The following is a 23,743-nucleotide window of genomic DNA, read 5'->3' as shown; positions in this document are numbered from 1 at the left end:
AGTAAGTTCAGCTGATGAACAGCAATACCCAGAAGACCAGAGCGTTACGTCTTACGTAATCACGTAACAGTTATGGGCTGTCGGATTTAAAACAAGTCGCGAGGTTTTTCTTTGAATGCCGTAGTTAGCTAGGGAAGGTGCAGTGTATGTGTTGTCATTTAAAGTTTACTTTGTTACAGACAGCGTATAATAATTTGACATACATTAGAAAATACGTTGGAGGCGACATATTGCGGCTCTGTCAAATAAAACAGAAACATTATGGCCGTTGGGAGAAAAAGTCGCCCAACTACTTTTTAAACGGTTGCTATCTTGTTGTTAGCTGGGGTTAACGGAACGCCAACACAAGCCCTTTACATTCGCTGTATGTTGATGTTTGTTGGTCGACATTCATCTATGCCTCAGTCAGGGAATCTCTGTTCTGCTGAGTAGCTGTGAGAAGGGGAAATTGAGATTTTCATGATACCCCGACGGATATGTTTATCTGCTGATAATGTATCATTCAGGCAGCTATCTCTGGTGTTTGCTACATCAGCTTTTGTGACAGATAGGTGTCATCAAATCGTGCAAACGGATGTAATTTAATCTTCTTCTGTGTCAGAAATTGTAACTCATCTGTTACCTCACGGACCAGCCACAAAACACGGCTTAAATTACTACCATCCTTTTTCATGTAACGTTCTTGTCAGGCCACACTGTATTGTATAATGAGGCTTTAACAAGGATTATTATTTTTAAATGGATGTCTAAAGCTGATCGATTATGCATTTGGCAAGTTTATTTGTCGTATGGCTTTCAAGTTGAGCTCAGACATGAACTGGGACAATCAGCTGAGCTCCGTCCTGTTAGTAGCAGATGGCAGCGTTGCCAAGATGAGGGTAAGATCAAATATCCTTGAAATATATTCAACATGCATGTAATGTTAGAAATGCGTGAGTTTCCGTAAAACCTCCATTAAAATCTACTTTAAAAAACACACTTTCCCCCCATTTCCTTTTTAATTACTTATAGACTTTAATTGTAAGATTGTACATCTTGTGGTCAATTGTAATGTTATTATTATTACAACCTGTAGGTGGCAGTAATGCTCTATAAAGCTTTAACAGTTAGTCGGGGCAGATAGTGAGTAACGGGAATACCCATACCCTTTGTATTTGAAAGCTATTTTCTGTGTCAACAGGAAAGACTGACCCCACGCGGGAAATTTCCCAAAGAAGGAGTAGGTGGGTGAAGCATGTTTTGAGTTTCTGATATGACTAAAAAGGGAAATTACTCCAATTAGTTTATCTAACTCCTCTGGCAGCCTTAACAATGAAGGCCTCATATCACTAGGGCATACTGATTTGAAGTAATTTGTTGTTCATGTCCAAATCCATTTCCAGTAAGGGACAGTGTTTTTAATTCAGATTTGAACCCTCCCGCTCCTCCCCATTGGGACCTCCATCACCACCAACCTTCCCCATCTCTCAGCACTGGTGTGCAGTGGGCAGACCTGGCTGCTATCCAGTCTCAGCTTCAGATACAGAAGCAGGTGTGTGCTCATAGAACATTGGGAACTACCTGACAGTGCAGCTATTTTGTCTCATTGTTATAAATCAGGACTGACAGATTTCCAAATGTCTTTTTCAAATGTCTTTTCAAGGCGATTGAGTCCCTCACACAGAAGCTTCATGACATGGAAAAGGAGAAAGAATCTCAACATTGTCACATTCGGAACTTACAAGGTATGCTACTGTTGCAGCATACAGTCTGAAATCAACACCTGACCCCTCTCATTGTCAGCTAGAGGAATATAAGTCATTTCAGGGGTGTTACTTTTGAATGTGTTGGAAGTAGTACTCGAAGCTTGTCTGTGTGAATAAATCATAAATATATTAGTTTTTTCACAGAGCTTTAAACAAGTTTATTTAGAAATCAAATCCAGATTCACTTTAGAGAACTGACACTTTACTTTTAACAATGTAAACATGATCGCATTCTGTGCCCTGCTGAAGAACAATCTGGCTGTGGCAGGATTTAAATGGGACTTTCTTTTTTCTGCTTGTCAGAAAACTGAAACCAAACATAAATGTACCATTCACAGATAAACTACCTGTGCTTCACTTCTTTTTTCATATTGACTGTAAATAAAGCAGTAATGCCCCTGCCTGCCTGTCTTCAGTCAGCAGAAAGGAACTAAAACAGCTCTCAAATCTTACAAAAACGGTGTTCTTGTTCTTTTATTTACCTCATATTGTGTCCATGACATAACTGAAATGATTATGTAACTGCTGAAATCAGTTTGACTCAAACAGATCTGAAATCCGGGGAATGCCTGAATCAATAATGCTGTTTGCGAAGTTGCAGAAACCAGATTACACTGAATAGTGATGTCCTTTGCACAGGTGGCTTTGTGATTTAGACTGCTTGTTTATTTGCATACAAAGTGTGATTACAAGTGTTTATTGGAGAAGTGCATGGATGTGAATTTTAACACTTTAGAGATGCCAGTTTGTGATCAGAACATATGAAATCCATACAAATGCCAGGTTTATAGAGGGACAAACTTATAGTGTTTTGCACACATTTAAGCTTAGATTTTGAATTGGCATCATTTTGATCTACTCGTTGCTTGCATTTTTACTTAGCTAGTCTCAGGAGAGATGTTGGAAAATGAAAGCAGCAGCCGCATATCTCGAGGCAACAGGAAGCAAGCAGATTTAAAGGAAAATATGGTCCCAATTTTGTGGAGCGTCAGCATTTATGGCATTACTTGAAAGGACTGGGAGCAGCGAATCTTCATATATTTATTAATTATTTTACAGATGATTTTTTTTCTCTAATTTACCATATATTGTTATATTTCTTCACCCACTGACTGTTCATCAGTTTGACTTAAATGAGTAAAAGTGACTGTAAATGTGTGTGATGCACCAGAATGCAGCCTCACGATTATCATAAGTTCACATGTAGCTTGTGATTCTTCTCATCTGCCTTTGTTATCCACTAGCCCCTCTTCCTCTGACTTGAGAAGCTCAAATACTTTAATCATTCATAATTAAATATATTAATATCCTTATATATTCGAATAATAAATGAAGATAGTAATAATATCCCTATATTTTAGAATAATAAATATTTCTGATTCTTCCACAAGGCTGAGAAATTTACGGCTGATAATTATCATTCTTGTTTTCCAGATGAGGTTCACAGGCTGCGTGAGGAGCTGATTGAAAGGGAAAGAGGGCAGGAGGACCTGATTAGGAGGCAAAGTCCAGGAGTTGAGCAAAGGATGGAACAGTGGAGGAGAGAAGTTGGACGTGAGCTCAGCAGTCTCAGAGGACACATAACCCGAGCCACATCACTAGGCGATCTGGAGGAAAGGTGCATTACTGCAAGAGCTGCAGACAAAACTAGTAATAGGTTAAGCTCAATAGTGCCAAATCTATAGAAGTATTAACAAATTAAAATAAATGAATAAATTAAAAGCCTGCCCCCTCACAGTTATGTGAAATTATGTTACAGCTTTTCTTTCTGTTTCTTCAGTTTTAGCTCAAAGCTGCGTCGAGAGGAGCTGGAACTCCTGCGGAGAGAGTTGGATCAGCTGAAAACTCAACTAAGTGAGTAACGCACAACATGTTCTGCTGTACAGATTTAGTGGGACTGCACTTGTCTTATCACCCGCTTGGTTTGTCAAACAAAGGCAAGAACAGCCTTGGTAACATCCTTTGGCGTTTTTTTTCTCTTGAAAGGGAGACAGGAGGAGGACATGTTCCTCCAGCAGGCAGAATCCAGGGAGACCAGACGGCAGTATGAACGTAGCTGCAAGGTACACACACACCATATCATGCATTTGTGTTTGATCATGGATTTGTTGCTTGTATTCTTTTAGGTCTTTAACTATTCTTATGTGTACTTTGCTCAGACATTGGAGGAACTGACTGACAGATACAGAACTCACAGCACTGATCTGATAAAGACCATCTCCCAGTATTCCCACACTCAGCAAGAAGTCCGTCAGATCAGGTAAGTATTGCACATGTGTGTAAAGGGTTTGTATCTCATTTGTCAGTGGCTGATGTGTGTTACATTTAATCTCCTTCAAAAGGACAACGGTGTCGGAACTGAAAGAGGAAGTGAGGAGTCTCATTCTAGGACGACATGAGCCAGCACCATTGCCAACTGTACACACATCTGGCAAGTTGTTCTTCCTCTGAGGCTCTGCCATCTACATCATGATAAACCCACAGTATAAACCAGTTCTCCGTTCTTAGGGGCCTCACCACTACCAGCCCCTCACAGCCAAACCAGAGGTGACAGGGCTGACTCTGACTCAGAAGACTTCAGCCCGACCCCGAGCCTCGCTGAGATCAGCTCAGATGATCTCTCATGGGTGGATGACGGAGATCCTGGTAAAAATGATACTTTCTGAATAAGAATCTAACCTTGGATGGTTTCCCATTACTGCTCCTGCCATTACACTGTACTGCATCATCAGTACCACTTACTTTCAATTCTTCATTCTCACAAGCTGTCTCTTCACTTACACGTACAGCAATCTAAACATGTTTTGACAATGAGATCCCAACCGACAACCCGAGGCGGCACGCAGTCCGATGACGACTTTAGCAAGATGAGACATGTACTCACCCCACACACCTGACTCAACCGTCACTCTGATTCATCCCTCTACATCTGACTCAGTAAGGGTCAGATAGTTTATATATTTTTCAGAATATTTCATTTATTATATATTGTGTTTTTTTTTTTAGCGTGTTTTTGATTTTCTATTATAAATTTTCATAGCAGATCCTAATTAGAAGAAACGTTGAGTCTATTGGTTCCCTGGCATCTCCCAGGAAACTGCTACATCCTTCCAGAAAGTAGACCCACATACATTATTTTTGGTAAAATCACAGCAAATATTTTTTATTTTACTTAATGAATTAAACATGAAAAAAGAAGTTTAAACCAAAACTAGTCTAAACACAGTTTCCTGCTTTAGATTTCATTTCTCATCTTCACTCCTTACTCTTGACAACAAAGCCAATAAGTGTATTCTTACATTTCAAAAGTATTCAACAATTTAAAAACTCAAAAAAGGAAAAATCTTACTCAGAGTAGAATAAAATATTCACACACACACACACACACACACATCATTACAGGAACCCCCCCCCATCTGTAGATAAAGCACAGAAGCTCTCATTTCCTCTCCAAAAGTCTTGGTGAAGCCAGCCACTTAGAATATTCAGTGCCCTGTGTGTGTGTGTGTGTGTGTGTGTGTGTGTGTGTGTGTGTGTGTGTGTGTGTGTGTGTGTGTGTGTGTGTTTGTGTGAGCCCTCCTCACCCCTTGAGAATTGTTGCAACAGAAGGTTGACGTTCTCGGAAGAGATTACAATCACCGCTCTAAATGTTTTCCAGGGTGATTAGGCCCATGAAGCCAGAATAATTTGACGACTGTATTCACATACACACACATGCCCACACACTATGATAATGGTGCACAGTTGTTATGGGAAAACATTTGAATGTCTTCCAACCTAATCCCACATGATACCCCAGCATGAAGGCTCACAGTTCCTTACAAACACAAATTATCTGCTGCTTTCTTATTGGCTGCCAGGTCTCCATGAGGCACAACGAGCACGTCCGAGGGTTCGGTCCACACCGAGTGATTCTGCCGGTCCAGGATCAGATCTTGAGGATGATGGTGATGATCTTCTTGATGATGTCAACTCAGAGTTGGGATCAGACACAAGTCTTAATGACCTCTGACCATTTTATACAGCAAAGTTCTTACAGAACATGAGGACTCAGAGACTTTTTCTTTTGTGACTCTGAAAAGCTCTACAATAAAGTCATACATTTCATTTGATTAGCATGTGACTTGTAGCTCAGTTGTGACCACCAAAGCTTTAAAAAAAATCAAAACAAAACAAAAGAAGGAAAGAAAACAAACAGCTTACTTCCTTTGTGGTCTCATAAGAAGGGCAAAGAAAACAAAAGATGGCAAACAGCTGATTTGGAATAGCAGCTGAGGTAGAGGCAATTTGTTTTTGGTCGGTTATTTGTCCCTTTTAATAATATAATACCAATTGGTGCTGTATTATACATTGTTGGAAAACCTGATTAGTCACCTTTATGAGGCATCGCAAGTATTGTGTTTCTTTGAAAAAAGCTACACAGCTACACATGTGGGTGACCTCCTTACTTTCCTGCTAAGTTTTACATGTTAGTATATCATTCAATTCAGAGTTACTGCTTTAGTACACCTTGTAGGGTGTGATATTACCAAACAGTTGACAGCTTTTGTGAGAGTACTAGAAACCTTTAACTCTGGTCGGATCACAGCGTTTTGGATTATTCACTTCTTAAACAAGACATAACTCATTCCTGTGTGGTTGCAACACAGTTTGTTAAAGTACGTGATATCTGTTGCAGTTTGGGACGATGAGTTCACAGATTTTCTTTAAAAAAATTCATGAACTGTCTCCACATGCACAAAGCCATTGGGTGCTGGGAACAAACAGTGAAGGAGAGCAGCTGTTTAAAGAGTTCTTTGTATGAGCTCTTAATTCACCTCTTTCATAACGTTAAGGCTTTGTGTTCGTGAAGAACTGTTTTGAAAGGTGTATTATGTGTCAATGTAAGTAATCCAAAGCATATATAATATTGTAATTGTTCACTGCACCCTCTACTCATATGTTACATGCTACTGACAATAAATGATGGTTCCTACTAGAGTTGGAGACAGAAGCACATTGGCTTCTAAACCTCAGTGTTTGATTTTAGGCAAGATGGGAGTAAAACAGGGTTTGCCCTAATTACATGTAAAACATATAAAGCTTTGATGTGGGCAGGACTTTGCCCATAGCAACAGCGTAGTCCATAAGGAGACACAACAAATTGCTTTGCTTTGCTAAACTGGCCTGCAAACTTTAAAAAAAAAAAGCCTGCACGGTGCTTAGGCTTATCCAAGTTGGTATCATTGATAAGGAAGCAAATGAAAGCTGATTAAACCTTATGGTATTAACTGAAATGCAAGGTGTTAAGATCCATGCTAACTTGTAGCCTTAAAGTTTGAAGATTGTGGCTGGCAATGTGTCAGAAGTGCATTCTTCAGTATGGTAGACAAATGGATGTGTAATGGATCTTTCATCCTCCCATGATACCCTCTTTAGTCAGGAAGAAATCTGATGCGGGATGATGTTTGACTGCCGATAATGTGGTTGAGTGGAATAAAAAAAAAAAACTGTCTCCACCTCCATTTCAAGCTCCATACTGGCCACTATGCACCAGACTGCCAGGAGTCCCTGACATGATTCAGACAAGAATACCACTGGTCCAGGCTGGACCTCTTGCTGTTAAATATTTCAGCTTCCAATCCTCGTCAATATTCCAGGACAACAGTGCAGAGCAATAATCCCTGACAGGCAGATTAGCAGTTCAATGTGGTGCATATATGAAAATTCAAGCAAACTATGGAACAGGAGATGGGACCGAGCAGAACATAATTAACATAAACCTCTGTGATGAACAGCTTCTTGTATAGTTATCAATATTGTGGTTAAACACACTTTTAAAAAGAAATAAGCATCTGTTTGTTGCAACCACATAGTGGGGGGGGGGGTTAAAATGGAGATGAGAAGGAATGTAGAGGATGGTTTAAAAATATCTTTAATCATGAACCACCAACAGTCCATAATTCACATGGCAGCGAAGCCTCACTGCGCATTCAATGATTTAACACTTCAAGAAATGGACAACACCGGACTTTAAGATAAGAGTACTGTATGAAAAAAGATCAATGAATGAATGATTTGCTGTTGTCTTTGCATTCCCCAAATCTTAATCCACCTGTAGTTGTTAGTAGCACAAGAATGAAAGACTAAACATAGAATCACCTCAAAATAATTCATTTAGTTAATACAGTAAGCTTTACTCATGGGTCACATTTCAACTCATATTTTTCCGCATATCTGCAGAGTGAATGTACAGCGTGTCGGATACATAGTGTAACCAATGAATATTTGCCAGATCAGTCTATTTTTTTATGTATTTGTGTTGAATGCTGAAGCAGGAAACGAGAAGAGGGGTTTCATTAAGACCATTCTGCTTGATGTAATCATCAGTAGTACTTACAACATGTAGGACGATATCAATATTGTATGGAAACGCTATTGGCCAACTTAGACTTTAAACTGTCACTGCATGGAGAAGTGGTGCTTAGTGAATATGCCCAAGGCGTATCTTCAAACATCTGCGAGTCAGCGCAGCTAGCTAAACCGGAACAGTGTGTGCTGAAGTGGGGTTCAAAACGTTCTGGGAATGGCTGGTACATCTGGTGGTTTGTGGGGTATACACAGTAAATACAAAATTTAATGTAAGAGCTATAAGGCACTCTCTCCTGGACTGAAGCCTGCAGGAAAGAAACTGAAAAAAATGCACACATCAAAATCAGACCTAAAGGCAGTAAAACCTATTACACATAAAAAACAAAACATACTCTTCTCATACCTGCAGTACAGCATACATACATCCAGACCTACACTTGCAAACACACACACAGATCTATGCCTATTTATGTACATAAAACTTTCATTTTTTTTCCTCTTACACAAAATATTTTTTCAAACTCCTTAAAATCATAAAGTGCAACCTTGTTAACACTATATATATTTTTTTTATCTTCTTACACCTCTCTGTTAGATATTTTGGCTTTAATTTCCGCCTGACCTGAACTGATGGATAAAAATAGATCAGTGCTCCCAGGTGAGAGAGGCAGCATGGGCTCAATGAGTGTGAACCACAGCACTGTTAGAGACAAGTTATGCTGTTGGTTTCTGCTTTACATCAAACTCCAGGGAAATCAAAATATAACAAACTCCAAAAGATGGGCTGACAATATTAAGTTTACAGAAAAGAAGCTGTAGCCTGATTTGCAATTAAACACACCAAAACAGACTTTTTTTTTTTTTTATAAGGCAACCATCATTGATGTTGTCTTCATTGTCCATGGCAAGTTTAACTCATGTCCTTTCCCCATGGTACATGCCAATCTAGGCAGATGAAATTAATCCATGAATGTGCTTACACCGACCCAGGCTTGTTATGGTGCTATTAAGAAGAATAAACCAGGTTCAACAACAACAGCAGCCTCAGTCTGGACTGAAGGGCAGTAACTGGGACCCAAAAGTCCTGTTGTGTCTCCATCAGTAGCTGTACATGGACAGAGGAGTGTCTTCCATCATATCATCCTATGCAGAAAATAAATGGAATATTAGGAGTAATTAAACTTTGGATTTACAAAGTCATGCTGTCATTAGTGCTCTATCTTTTGACAGTTTAACAGATTATGAAGTAAGCTTAGCGTAATGCCAGCATTATGAAGCTATTAGCTTAGAATTAACTGTCTGATAATATTTTCCAGGTGAGAAGCTTGACACCCAAAAGCTGCTATGAGATGCATTTCATATAACCTATTATAACTACATTAAAGAGGTAAAACTGTTGTACTTTTAACAAGAGCATCATCTGGACGTCATTGGTATGCTCACCATGGGTAGATCCTGCAGTCTGCGGAACTCTGGTCTGTTGTTTCTTCTGCGCAATTTGAGGAAGAGGAGCAGAACGATAACCACAGCAGTGATGATGAAGGCTGACACCAAGCCAGCCAGGAGGGGGTCCAATGTGGGAGAGTCATGGGCCATCGTCGCTGGAACAGAAACAGTCACATCAGCAGAGCACAATCGTGTGTGCAGCTGCGGCTTACAAGCTGATGACGCAGCATTTATGATGGCGATCACTTTGACCTCACATGGGGCAAAATCAGCCTATGTAGTGGTTATTTACTGGAGTTCAATATAGAAAACTGTAGTGTTCATCATATACAGACGTGGACAAAATTGTTGGTACGCTTCGATTAATGAAAGAAAAACTCACAATGGTCACAGAATCTGACAAAAGTAATAAATAAAAATTCTATGAAATTTAACCAATGAAAGTCAGACATTGCTTTTCAACCATGCTTCAACAGAATTATTTAAAAAATAAACTCAAAACAGGCCTGGACAAAAATGATGGTACCCTTAACTTAATATTTTGTTGCACAACCTTTTGAGGCAATCACTGCAATCAAACGATTCCTGTAACTGTCAATGAGACTTCTGCACCTCTCAGCAGGTATTTTGGCCACTCCTCATAAGCAAACTGCTCCAGTTGTCTCAGGTTTGAAGGGTACCTTTTCCAGACGGCATAATTCAGCTCCTTCCAAAGATGCTCAATAGGATTTAGGTCAGGGCTCATAGAAGGCCACTTTAGAATAGTCCAATGTTTTCCTCTTAGCCATTCTTGGGAGTATTTAGCTGTGTTTTGGGAAATTGTCCTGTTGCAAGACCCATGACCTGCGACTGAGACCTAGCTTTCGGACACTGGCCAGCACATTTCTCTCTAGAATCCCTTGATAGTCTTGAGATTTCATTGTACCTGCACAGATTCAAGACACCCTGTGCCAGATGCAGCAAAGCAGCCCCAGAACATAATAGAGCCTCCTCCATGTTTCACAGTAGGGACGGTGTTCTTTTCTTCATATGCTTCATTTTTCCATCTGTAAACATAGAGCTGATGAGCCTTGGCAAAAAGTTCCATTTTTGTCTCATCGGTCCATAGGACATTCTCCCAGAAGCTTTGTGGCTTGTCAACATGTAGTTTGGCAAATTCCTCTCTGGCTTTTTTATGATTCGTTTTCAACAATGGTGTCCTCCTTGGTCGTCTCCCATTAAGTCCACTTTGGCTCAAACAACGACGGATGGTGGGATCTGACACTGATGTTCCTTGAGCTTGAAGTTGACCTTTATTCTCTTTAGAAGTTTTCTGGGCTCTTTTGTTACCGTTCGTATTATCCGTCTCTTTGATTTGTCATCAATTTTCCTCCTGTGGCCATGTCCAGGGAGGTTGTCTACAGTCCCATGGATCTTAAATTTCTGAATAATATGTGCAACTGTAGTCACAGGAACATCAAGCTGCTTGGAGATGGTCTTATAGCCTTTACCTTTAACATGCTTGTCTATCATTTTCTTTCTAATCTCCTGAGACAACTCTTTCCTTTGCTTCCTCTGGTCCATGTTGAGTGTGGTACACACCATGTCACCAAACAGCACAGTGGCTACCTGTAGCCCTATATATAGGCCCACTGAGATTGTACACACCTGTGATGCTAATTAGTGAACACACCTTGGATTAACATGTCACTTTGGTCACATTATTTTCAGTCTTTTCTAGGGGTACCATCATTTTTGTCCAGACCTGTTTCATGCGTTGTTTTTTTTTTTAATTCTATTGAAGCATGGTTGAAAAACAATGTTTGGCTTTCATTGGTTAAATTTTATAGAATTTTTATTTATTATTACTTTTATCACATTTAAGTTATTTTCTGTGACCATTGTGAGTTTTTCTTTCATTAACCGAAGGATACCATTAATTTTGTCCACGTGTGTAGCTCAGGACAGGACGTCAAACAGGATGATGTTAAACATGCCCTTGCAGCATGTAGGGTCTCCTTAGAACAAGTAATTTCTTTCTATAAACCACCAAAGATTTTTTCAGAAATTTATATACAGTAATGAAGAATAAAAGTATAAGTACACCCCTTTCAATATTGAAGTTTTACATATGAGGATATAATTAAAAAAATACTACCATTACTATTAACAATAATTATAATAATAAAAGATTTAGCCCTTACAAGATCATGAATTTGGTAAAAACAACCTTAGATGAACAACACATGACGTTTTACACCATTACAAAAACATAAAAAATGCAAAGTCAGTGTTTAAAAACTTAAGTATACCATTACAGCTTTCAAAGAGGGTAACAAGTGGTGAGGTCCTGCAAATGAAAACCAAACAGCATATCAGGATAAACACCTCAAACCAGCTGTCAAGAACGGTGCTGGAGGTGTGATGTGGTTTGCTTTGCAGCCACAAGACCTCATCACTTTGCAGTCACTACGTCAACCTTGACTCTTTGCGTCAGCCATGAGCTCCTCAGCATACCAAAATATCCAAGAGTCAAATGTGAGGTTGTCGGTCTGACAGCTAAAGTTTGACTAGAGTTAGGTCACACAACAGGGCACAAATAACACAAACACAGCAGATCTACACTACAAGAATCAATGTGTTGCAATGATACAACTAAAGTCTAGGTGCTGGGATCTTGAGAGAGTTTTGTCTAAATAAATATCACAAAGCCACATGAAATGAAGCACTATTTTAAAGAAGATGAGAACAAATATTGTAAGAACTAAAGATATAACAGCTAAAGATGAATCTTTGAATCAAGGAGTGCACTTAGTCTGCATTTTGGGTTGCGTGCCATGTGTTGTTCTTTGTCTGAGGTTGTTTTTACATAAAATCTAAGGTAAGGACCCGATGATTTTTAAAAAATATTCAGGTACATAAATGATGTACTTTTTTTTCCACATGGCTATAAGTAATTATGTACACAGTACATTGTGTTGTATTTTTTAGTCTGTTAACACATCTTGACCTGTCTTACTGTTTGCATATTTCTGTTAAGGAGTAGTTTCTGTATATGGTGGTTGCTATGGAAGACTGTTTAGTAAACCTAACTGTTTTTATATCCTTTGGTTGAACTAACATCAACCACAGAGCGGCGAATGCTCCCTGTTCCTCTGGCTAATGGAAAAAGGCTAGATGCCAAGCTCCTAATAAAACCGCACCAAATGAGACAAGCAGAGAATTTTAGCCAAGCAGTCTGATCAAGTCAGGAAAAAATCTTTTCTTCTTTTCACTCACGGCCTGGTTAACACACTCTGAAAGCGGACGAGCATAAACTGTATTGGCAGTGTGAATATAGTACAAGAAACTGTAGGTATATGAATAATTTAGCTCAGAGAGGGGCAGACAGACACACAAAAGAAAACAAACATACAAAAAAAAATTCTCTAAGCCAGTGTCTCATGACTGCCTCCGTCCCTTTTGCAAACAAACCCATGATTGTGGAGAGCTTGGTGGTGACAGTGCTTGTGGATGGGGGGGTGTGTGGTGTGTGTTGTTTGTGTGTGAAGAAGCAAGAACTGGCTTGTGCTGGAAAACAAAGAACAGCATTGCCTTTGTTGTTAAGCCAATTCACTTCTGGCTCTCTCAATATCCAGGCAATGAATAGTCCAGAGCAAATTCATACACCAGCACAGAACTTATAATGTACTTACTGTCACGCCCAACATTCAGCTGGGATGGGTTGCCGCTGTGGGTTTTGGCCTGAGTGGAGGTCCTGCTAAGGGGAGTGACGGTGGGCTTCGGCTGGGATGTGCTTGAAGTCTTGTCATGGCTGATCAATTGTGAAGTTTCTGTTGTCAGATGCAAACTGGGGGTCCTGTGAGAAGAGCTGGTGCTGGATGTTGAACTAGACTGAGTGGTGGTGGTGGTAGAGGAAATTGTTGGATTTTGGGGCTCAGGTTTTGGGGCGGAAGTTGTTTCAGGTGGCCTTTCTGGCTCTGAGGGTATAGTAGAGCCAGGTGTAAGAGAAACAAAAGGGTTTGATATTTTGGAATTTATTGAAGATTGTGTGGTAGATGGTACATGAGTAGTGTGAGCTATGTGTGTGACGCTGGTAATAGGAGGGGGAAGGGAGGCGTGGGAGGTGGGGGAGAGGCTCTCAGAGGGAACAGTAGGAGGCTGTGATGGCAGCTGATTTGTTGAGTTTTCATTCTTGTCTGAAACACCAGTCTCTGCAGGAAAGACGTCAGTTGCTGTAAATGCAGAAAGAAAATCATCATCATTAAGATACTGAAGATCTGCAGGAAAAAAAGCTTCTCTTTTGTTTGTACTCAATACAAATTGTGTTCTAATTAAAAAGTAGTACAAATAAACTTATACAGCAATATCCAGTCATGTAGACAGCTTGGTTTTATTTGTCCTTGCTTTGAGTTTTCTCTCTTTATCCCAATAAAAATGAGGAAAACTGAGTTCATTAAAGCACAAAAAGCCCTAAAAAATTACTTTAAAAAATAAATGAATTCATTCATTTAAGCTGGGGGACCAAAAAGCAAGTGGGAGAGTTGTTATTTTTGGATTATCTGTTCTTTGGATTATTCTTCTGCATCATCTGTGAGCCAGCACTCACAAATATGTTATTCTAACAAGTAAATGGCAAAGTTAGAAGTTAAAATACAAACTTTCCATTGTTTATAACAGAACCACAGTTCAGTTCTCATACATGTCAAGAAACAGATGTTTCTGTTGATTTTAGGCCATGCTAGCACCATTGTGGTCCAAAATAAAATAATTAAGTTACTTTTAATTGGATTTCCATGAGATATTTATTGCCTAATTTTGGTGATTTATCAAATGAAGGAAACATTTCTGGTTTGAGGCATTCATTTTTTTTCCACAGATGTGCATGTTCTCCTCAGGATCACTAAACACAAATTGTTTCAAATTTTGTGCAAAAACATCTTTATAAAAATGAGCTTTTTTCAAACACTTGACCAAGTCATGGAGTCCTACTTTAGATCAATTCCCATCCATCTCTTTTTGTATTTTTTGTACTGAACTTTATACTCAGAGCTGATTAGCAAGTGTTAGCATGCTAACACTCTAAATTAAGATGCACAGCAAGTATTACTCCAGCTTAACATAAACAGAGTCACTACAAACATGGGCATGCTATGTGCAGCCCTGCAGAGCTGAGGCTAGTGTGGCTGTAATCTCTGATAGGTATGGAAACCACAGAACCAGTATTACACTCTAGTCAGGAAGCTTGTTTGTTTAAAGCACGTCTGATTCATCATGACCTCTGGTGTAAATATGTTGGATTGTAAACTGTTTATTATTTGTCAGATGGAATGCCAAAATGTTGTTAAAAGACAAGCAGCATCACTTAGCTGAACATGAAGCCCCTTTAAGCATGATGAAGATGAGCACAAATGAAACCAGTTAACCTCTTTAAATAGGGGTGGAGGCAGAATACTTAAAGAATACTGAAAGCCATCTGCCTGCTTAAAGAGCATCTTTCAGGTTGAATTTTCCACAATATGACGTTTTGAAAAAGTCCGAGAGACACTGTGGCATAAATAAAAGCTTCTTAAAATTTCATTTTTTGTAATTGCACTTAATTCAGCTCGTCTGCGATCCAGTGCTTTAAAAAACATAACTTTTCCTGTCACGTGATACCTGACGTCATGTAAGGTAAACGAGCCCATACGCCAGCGGCTATCAGCTCAGTTTACCGTAGGCATCGGCTGTGTTTTTTACTCCAGACTTCTAATAGTAAAACTAAAGATTTCTGGAACATCACCATGGTGAATACTTGTGTTTGTGCATCCTGCACAAATTCAAGTCTCTCTGGACATCGTGTCCACAGTTTCCCTAACAAGAAGAGCCCCACCTTTCGCTCCTGGGTCAGGTTTGTCCAGGCTAGGCGCCAAGACTTCACTTTCAAGTCCGTTCATCCCAAAAACTCCGTCATTTGCAGCGCACACTTTGTGGAAACGGACTATATGCCTAGTGACCTAACTGCGTTTAAGATGGGGTACAAGACCATGAGGTCAGTGCGTTTAAGGTCTGATGCAGTTCCCACTGTTCATGCTACGGCTAGCATGCTAGCAGCAGCAGGTGCCCCATCACGTCTGCCTTCACCCGGGAAGCCGCGGGCCGCCCATCGGAAACGGGAGACGAGCAGAGTAAGTTTTTCTCTCTGTTTTTTAACCTGTTTATAACCTTTTCTTATAAAACGGAATTGTCCCCTTTTTACTACTTATTATTGAGGACAGTTTCAACATATTTAATCCCGTTTGCAAAGGTGGATTCACTGTGCGTCCAGTAAAGAAGGAGCCATCATATGGTAAATAATTGAAGGCATCGCGCACATTTTCTTCAAATAATGGCCATCTATTTTCCCGCAGAATTATATAATCCATAAGATTCTGGACCATCTAATATGTGCCTGTGTATTTCAGAGTGTATTTTCTATCTCTATTCTCTCTTTGTAATTCCTGTATGACTGTGTAAATTAATTGAGCTTTATTTACTTCTAGCAACAAGTTTAAATAAGATGTTTTGCTTCTAATAATTAGAACTTATTAAATAAATCCAGGAAGATGATCATAACAGAAAGATGACATTGAGATAGAAGCAAAATATTTTATTTATTATTACAATTTACAGAATAGGAAGACATGTCTTGTATGTGTTACAGGTCAGGCCATCTGAAACCTTGGTAGACACCATGTTCATCAGGGAAAGCTAACCGGATTGCTGAGACAACACATGCTGGAAGAGGTTTCCTCACATGTCGTCCAAGCACTCCATGTGCCCAGCGTACCATCTGCCTGTAGGCAGTATACCTGAACTGTTCATTTTGGGTCAGATCAAGTGGACCATGTTCCTGCTTGAAAGCGCTGTAGGCCACCTGAAGCACCCAGGGGTTCAAACAGCATGCAGAGAACCCAGGATGCTGTCCCACACAAGTAATGCCTTCGGGTTGTGGATGGAGGTCTTCGACGAGGCTCCAAATTGCAGGAATCTCCCTGCAGCATATGCTCTCCTCCGCACTGCTCATGGGCTGACAGTGTCCACATAAACACCTGTAATTAGATAACATGCTGTTAAAGAATTTCTGTTGTTAAATGTAGATACAGTGTTGTAAATATATGTTCAACCATGTAAAGATTTTTATTTTTTTTACTTTTACATACAGGCTTTAAAAATTAAATGTTTATATTTCATCCGTAGTCATAGCTGCTTATAACATGCTGAAACATTTCATGTAATACATAAAGCTGAGATGCCCTTTTTTCTGTTGTCACTGGCCTTGCTGAATATAGGGGGAAGAGGGATTACCAATTGTGGGTGAGAGTTGTGGGCTCTGTTGTTTGGGGGATAAAGTGTTAAGACTGCAGTGCACATGGCATCATATGTGGAATGACCATTATTCAGAAGGGTTTACAATCCAGTTTTAAAAATAGTTTTTCTGTTTTAACAATATCTTTAAACCTCAGAATCAAGCTTTATTTATCATTGGGAAAAAAGTGCAAAATTATACACATCCTGAAAAAGCTGAGACCAAGTGTTGGATTAGAAAAAAAGGTAAGTTTAGCGAAAAAACAAAACAAAAAAAAAACAAGCGATGGATCTGCTCAGCCAGTGCGCAGATCCATCCTTCGTCATGGAACCAGCATCCTGGCGCAACAAATTTTCTTCCAGTTTTTTTTTTTTTTTTTTTTAAGCGTATTTAAATACCGCATTGAAATAGTCTGCTTCTAAGTTTAGAGAGTGCTGGTAAAACTAAGACATTACAGCACGTACATTCTATGAGGTATTTATGAGTTTAGAACAGTGTGGGCTTTTTTTGCGCACTACACGCACATCCAGTCTGACCAACTTCAGAAAAAAGATTATAACTCTGGTATTCCTTGATCAATCAACACAATTCAGAAAGTTTTTTTATAGTCTAAAATGACTGTTTTGCGCTGTTAATTAGGCTACCCGACGTGGATTAGATGATGGAGCCTTAGCGAGGCTACTTTGGGCACTAGCCTACGTATCATCAGATGATTTGATTAGAACAGCGCTTTTCTGTCTACAACTGTGTGAACGGGGTAGCCATTGCACAGCTTTTATAGGCATTATCTGCCACAGAACTATTTTATTTAACCAATGTTTTGTCACGAATCGCTAGTGACATAGTAGCAGCTTGAAGTTGTTTTTTTTGTGGCGAAACGTGATTTTTAAAACAAACCTGTCAGGGCGGGGCAGGACAGGGATGTCTTCCTATCGGCTGCAGTAAGTAAAAGGCTTTAAAATCTATTTGCTATTGCAAACACTGTATTTTTTCACTGGTCTGCAGCATAACCAGGTATTACTTGCCCAATTCAGAAGGCTAATGTGGAAGAAAATTTACGAAACATTTGTATCGCTTACCATGCTGTTTGATTAATCCTCCAGATGTTTTCAGCTGCCCATGACTGAATCTGCTGCCTGTTTCCCGTCAACGATCTCCTTTGCTGGTTGTCAGTGACTCTGTTTGTAGCTTCAGGTTCAAAACTGTATGGATCCGGTCCTTCACTTCTAAAAATAAAATTATCTTCTTCTTCCTCCATAATCTCACGCCCATTCCGTTCCGTTGTGTTAGCCATAACTGTTGTGTTAGCAATAACGTACATAACAGAGTCCCTTACGTGACGTCACTTCCGGCAAAACAGATTTTTACAGTCATTTGAGCAGTTTTTAATAGTCCATAACCGATTTCTTTATTTTCTTATTCACGGACTTCAACAAAAACTAAATAGATATTAACTATAAAATATGCATAATCCAAACCATTAATCATGCTCTTAACCTGCCAGTTGCTCTTTAAAGGATAAAAATGTTCCACAAACATACAGTAAAGGTGGCTTGCTGTGAAAACTTTGAGCCAAACGTGTGAACCAGCACTGGTGTGTGTTTGAAATACAAGCTGAATTTGTGTGTGTGAACCTTGCGGGAGCATCTCACATCTGCCTTTCTCACCCCCTTGTGAAAAGTCACACAGCATTTAATCACTTCTCTCCTCTTCTCAATATCTCCTGAACTGCTTTTTAGCCAACATTTTCCCCTTTGTTCTCCAGACAGGTTACATTTACTTAATTAAGGCAGCCATAGCTCGCTCATTAGCTGTTTGACTTGTGCACCATCTCTGTTTTATATCCAGCATTCTGCTCATCTGCAAGTCTTCTTTGGTATCTAAACTGAGCTGCTTGTGTTGTGATTTTGCCATGACTGTCAGTTTGTTAACCATCTCACTAGCTCTGTTATTCATTTCTGGACATGGAAAACTGCGATAAGGACTTTGTTAAATATAGCTCCCTAACTCTAGGCCACCTGCTGTCAGACTTCCCACTCTTCTCAAGCGTGATTCCGTACTGGCAAGCCTCAAACAGAAAAAACAATAACCCCAACATCCTGTCCAAGATAAACACCTAACAGAGATGTCTTGTACCTAAACCTGAAGTCTTCTCTTATGTTTTCTCAGAAAACACTGGAGTGGGAAGTTGATCTTGCATACTTACCATTGGTAAATATGGTTTGGTTTTCTGTAGATGTGTTGCTGCTGAAGCTGCTGGTGCCACTGGAAGTTTGGTTTGCGGTGGAGCTATTCTCTGCATGACTGGTGGGGTCAGGACTCAAAGTAGGGACACTGGCTTCAGCTTCACCAGGCAACGTTGCTGAGTTTGGAGATGGAGCTGATGAGATAAGCACAAAGTCACTTATTTATTTATTATTTTAGTTTTTATCTTCAGTCATTAACAGTGCAAACATGGGACAGCAGACAGTGTACACAATTCAAAACCACCGGAAGGAAAAGTCAACACACCATTAATTATTTAAACAATTACTTATTATTACTTCATATAATTTCAGACTTTTTAAGTGATGTTAACATCAACAACGCACTGAATAAATTACATGCCCAGTACACTCCGTGTTGCACTGACCAGTATGCAGCCTCACTGAAGCAAAAGAGTATTTGTTTCTTTTTACTACTATGCCCATGCCAATCATTTTCCCCACAAGTCATTGTCATTAATTACATTACATTACAGTGAGCATTGTGGTGATGGTCATTTTTTCAGAATAATTCCATAAGAAATAAGATATTAGTCCACAAACATACATACCTCCACCATGTATTACTATAGGTAGTGTGTTCTTTTCTTTGTGGGCTTCATTTTGTTGCTAATAAATAAACTGAAATTCCCAGAGAGCTCTGTTTTGGATACCTTTATCTGTAGAACATTATCTCAGAAGTACTTTGGCTTTGTCGATAAATGAAAGTTTTTTCCTTTTAGTGCGCGTAACCTTGCCTTTCTCCATGGAGCCATCGAGTGTGCAGCCTACTGTATGCTGCAGACTGAAACCACTACTCAGATCACTCTAGCGTAGCCTGAAGCTCTGTTAAGATCCCTTCTGCAGTATTTTATCCAAAGCCCACAAAACATTTACGAACGCTGTCAGCTGCTGTAGCATCACATCCTGCAAGCATCCTTACGTTGTATCAAAACAAGAATTTAAGGGTGCTTGCAGATTGCCTTGTATTATGATTTATGATAGTATTTGTTTTTGTAATTTTCACCTTTTAATCCAGTAAACAGCACAATTAATTTCTTATTTTTGGCATATAAACATATGAAAATTAAGTTTGAGTTTTTTTTTTTTTTTTTAAAGAACTATTTTAAAGTCATTAGAAGTGTGCCAATAAATATGTACTGTTTTGCCTTTACTTTCTTTAGGTATTTTTCTTACCAAATCAAAAGGATAATATTCCTAATGATCAAAAACTTTTCCATTTTCATTCAAATATTTTGATTATATAAAATTGTTTCATTTTCATTTGTTTCTGAAGAGCATAGTAAATGTGATCTGGACAGTCAGAGGAGTCAGTTGATTTTTGGTCTTTGAAGTAATATCCTTCTAATAAAGACCTTCAATCACTCTCTCCTACCAATCTGTCTGTTTCCTTCAGCACTATGGTACAAGGCTCTGTCTCTGTTCCCTTTGATGAAAACCAGAACACTAATGTAATGTAAAGTCATTACCGTTCACTAACACACTACCCTGATGCCTTTCATTACCTCCATAATCACTCACACAGCTCATCAGTACGCACTGTGAGAGAGAGAGAGGGAAAGAGATATAAATATAGAGAGATAGCGACCTGTTTGAACTCTGAATTATACCAAAACAGACACACATAAATAGACAGAGGTGCTTGACTGTATAATACAGCCTTTGTTCCCCCACTTTAGCTCTATTAGCGCTGCTTAGGTCAACTGCTGGAGTAGTAGGCTGTCTGTTTTTATGTGTGTGTGAGGAGTGTGTGTGAGGAGTAGGATTCATAAATAGGCTCACTGTTTTTCACTATAGCCCACTCCTCTTTCAATATATAACACGGCCTTACAGACTTTCAGGTCAACGCACATGTATCTGGGGAAATACATTTTACTCACTTCTAGACCTGAAAGGAACAGCCAGCCATTTTTCTGCGAGCAGATGTCTGCTGCTAAAGCACTTTTCAGAGATTCACTACAGTCTGAATCCTGTTTAAGTTGCTTCAGTACATCCCCATAAACACTGTTTTCACAGCAAGTGATCCTGCTGATATTTCAATCAGTGCCACGGGTCGCTTTGATTAGATTGTGGAACTGAAGAAACTGAGGACAGAAAGATCAGAGTGCATCCTGCATGCAAACTGCATATCATCCTCTTAGGTTCTTAGTTATTTTATTATGTCTTAACTGTTTTGTTTCTTTGTTTCTTTAGAAGTGTACTTATAACATGAGGTGGATTTCATTTTGATTTTCAGTTCACTGACAGAACAAGCACAGGTTTTTCTCTAGAGAGGAACAATTATCTTCCTCTTTCTATGCCAGGAAGGTACCTGAATGTGAGCAGGCGTACAGATATTTCTGCTCTGTACTTATTTTCATGACAGTACATAAGGAAACTAGTTAAACTTTTTCTGTTATATTGTGTATGTCAATGCACATGTATGTTTTATAATATAGTCTGCCAGTTATTATTTATTTTTTCACACACACTTTATTTAGTTATATTAGATTTAAAATCTGTGTAACCATAGAGATCAGATAAATGAAGAGGGAGCATAAGGCTGAGGGGACTGTACTGCAGAAATAAGCCAATTAGCATGAACCCAGTTAAATGACAGAGTCCTGCTGCACATAATTAGAGGTGCCATTTGTCACAATGTACTTTCCTGCTCATTTATAGTCAGCAAATGTTCTTTGGTGGAGTCCTGCTGGTTTCTGTTCATTTGGGGAGACAGTGAAGCCCAATAAAATCTTTTTAAATGTCAGTGGCCTTATTTTCCTTTCATATACAAAGGAGGTGCTGGTGGAAAAAGGAAGAGGAGGTGGAAGGTGGGGAGAACAGGTTTGGGGCAGGTAGACAAGAAAGCAGAAGATGTGTTAAGAGTTTTACACAGGATGTGTGAGAGATGTGTAAAGGTAATGCAAGCAAGAAGAGGAAGAGGGTAGGGTGAGGAAGTGATGTGAACGATGTAGAAGCAAGGAGTGATGAAAACCGATTTAAATCAAACTTAGCAGGTAGGTCAAGGGAATGTGGTTTTGCTTGAGTTTGCAAACAAGCCAAAGTCAGTGAATGAAACAATAATTAAATAAATAAATAAGGACTACAACCACTTACTTTGTATAGTGGATACCGAGTAAAGGAATAGAAGCGCACAAAGAGCCATCAGTAGTTTGGTGTCCATCATCTCTGTCCTCTGGCTACGAGGGAGGAAAATGATCAAACCAATATCGTGTCCTCTTCACAGATTCTCGCAGGTCTTTCCGTTCTGTCTCGTTTATGGTCTGATCGCAAACTTTCATTGAGTTGAGTAAAAATCCTGCGTTGTGGTATTACTATCTTACCCAGTGTGAACACAGCAGCTTTGCCAGTGTATGCGTGGCTGAAGGTACTGCAAGAGGACTGTGCGCGCAGCTTCCTATGCTCTCTCCACAAGTACTGCCACGTGTTCCCTGTTCAAAATAGTCTGTGTGTCTGGCCCCGAAGCTGTGACGCATATTCAGGAGGAAGAATGAGTCCTGCCCACACAAGGCCGAAAGAGACGGATGATAAACTTTTGCGTGTTGTTATAGCGTACCAATTACAATCACAGCCGCACGGATCGGCTCAACATCTGAGATTTATTTTTTTTTATGTGGACATAAATGAGTCGCTTCTGTTATTTGTTAACCCTGTGCAACTCTACGTTCAGTTATGAATTCTTGAGCAACAGATTTGTTTAATGCGAGTAACAATGTGACAGGAAAAACCTTAGATTCTCTGAAAAACCTCAGATTTTAACTCATCTTCCTCTTTTTATTTTTACAAAGAACTGTTGCACATACACTCTTGCACATACTCTTTTGCGCAGACATTTTGCACATTTTTTATTTTTTTTTTTTTTGCACTGATATTTATATTTATGTATTTATACTGCATCCTTTTGTACTCTTATTATTCTTTAGTTTTTATTCTCAGTGCTTATCCAAACTGTTTTGTTGTGGCCAAAAAATGCATCGTAATCTCGTTCTACAGCGCATCTATGATGTTATGTTGAATGACAATAAAGGAATCTGAATCTGAATCTTATTTATTATAACTACTGACAATAGCCCATACATATTATTTTAAAGACAGTGTGATGATTTATTGAAATTCCGATTAATACAGTAGAATTGGGAGTGATTGTGTGTTTGCTTCTAATGTTTGTTAGAAATATTCAGCAATGAAACTGTCTTTTCTTAAGATTTGTGCTCTTTGTTGTACCTGACCTTTACAGAGGCTGGAAGAATATTTATTTATTTATTTCCTTGTTGCTTGCTTGCATGACGGAGCTCTTTCACATTTTAACGGGGATGTGATGTCTTCAGAAGTCCACATGGGGGCGCTGTCGCTCCGAAGTTGATTGTACAGCATGACATTTTTTGCGGCCATATTTGTTATCGTTATTTATTTCTGTATTTGAATTGACAATTCATGGAAGTATTTTTATATTATTTTTTAATTATTATGTTATACAAAGTCATGCTATTTTTTGTCTTTCAGTCTCTTTCTGAGATAAAACAAAGGATATAAATAATATAAATAATTATTTTCTCACCAGCATTTAACACATTGCCAAGCTTTTTTTTTACAAGTTAACTGCATGCTAGTTTAAAGTACTGCATTAATTA

At 39.1% G+C, this 23,743-nt stretch overlaps 2 protein-coding genes and 1 long non-coding RNA gene across 4 annotated transcripts; 2 read left to right on the top strand and 1 right to left on the bottom strand.

The window, feature by feature from the left end:
• The first annotated feature begins 63 nt into the window (after nt 1-63).
• On the top strand, nt 64-6,725 carry LOC121653696. Of its 2 annotated transcripts, none has more exons than XM_042007343.1 (11): nt 64-878; nt 1,181-1,223; nt 1,407-1,531; nt 1,643-1,724; nt 3,180-3,363; nt 3,526-3,599; nt 3,732-3,808; nt 3,905-4,005; nt 4,088-4,176; nt 4,254-4,391; nt 5,606-6,725. In XM_042007343.1, exons 1-11 carry the CDS (start codon nt 789-791, stop codon nt 5,755-5,757), a joined length of 1,155 nt encoding a protein of 384 aa, XP_041863277.1. In that variant the 5' UTR covers nt 64-788; the 3' UTR covers nt 5,758-6,725. The 2 variants fall into 2 exon arrangements, with proteins under 2 accessions (XP_041863277.1, XP_041863276.1); XM_042007342.1 differs by having other exon boundaries at nt 1,383-1,531.
• Nucleotides 6,726-7,643: 918 nt separating this feature from the next.
• LOC121652715 (cell wall protein DAN4-like) lies at nt 7,644-22,545 on the bottom strand. The gene is made up of 6 exons (XM_042005645.1): nt 22,436-22,545; nt 22,209-22,291; nt 19,055-19,228; nt 13,217-13,756; nt 9,540-9,697; nt 7,644-9,239 (listed from the first exon to the last, which is right to left on the bottom strand). Exons 2-6 carry the CDS (start codon nt 22,276-22,278, stop codon nt 9,195-9,197), a joined length of 987 nt encoding a protein of 328 aa, XP_041861579.1. The 5' UTR covers nt 22,279-22,291; nt 22,436-22,545; the 3' UTR covers nt 7,644-9,194.
• On the top strand, nt 15,011-16,801 carry LOC121652716. The gene is made up of 2 exons (XR_006012677.1): nt 15,011-15,688; nt 16,204-16,801. It is a non-coding gene; the product is annotated as an uncharacterized LOC121652716 (long non-coding RNA).
• Nucleotides 22,546-23,743: the final 1,198 nt, after the last annotated feature.

Source organism: Melanotaenia boesemani, chromosome 14, assembly GCF_017639745.1.
Source record: "Melanotaenia boesemani isolate fMelBoe1 chromosome 14, fMelBoe1.pri, whole genome shotgun sequence".
In the NCBI taxonomy this organism is placed as follows: domain Eukaryota; kingdom Metazoa; phylum Chordata; class Actinopteri; order Atheriniformes; family Melanotaeniidae; genus Melanotaenia; species Melanotaenia boesemani.
Note: the sequence above shows the minus strand (reverse complement) of the source record. Positions and strands in the feature narration are given on the sequence as shown.

What these genes read in the sequence shown, in the direction of transcription:
- LOC121653696 (XM_042007342.1), top strand. Translation starts at nt 789, where the DNA reads ATGGCTTTCAAGTTGAGCTCAGACATGAACTGGGACAATCAGCTGAGC. An exon ending in GCAGCGTTGCCAAGATGAGG is followed by an intron (nt 879 to 1,180) that starts GTAAGATCAAAT and finishes CTGTGTCAACAG; the next exon opens with GAAAGACTGACCCCACGCGG. An exon ending in AGTATGAACGTAGCTGCAAG is followed by an intron (nt 3,809 to 3,904) that starts GTACACACACAC and finishes TACTTTGCTCAG; the next exon opens with ACATTGGAGGAACTGACTGA.
- LOC121652715 (XM_042005645.1), bottom strand. Translation starts at nt 22,278, where the DNA reads ATGATGGACACCAAACTACTGATGGCTCTTTGTGCGCTTCTATTCCTT. An exon ending in CTCGGTATCCACTATACAAA is followed by an intron (nt 19,229 to 22,208) that starts GTAAGTGGTTGT and finishes TTATCTCATCAG; the next exon opens with CTCCATCTCCAAACTCAGCA. An exon ending in CCAAACCATATTTACCAATG is followed by an intron (nt 13,757 to 19,054) that starts GTAAGTATGCAA and finishes CTGCATTTACAG; the next exon opens with CAACTGACGTCTTTCCTGCA.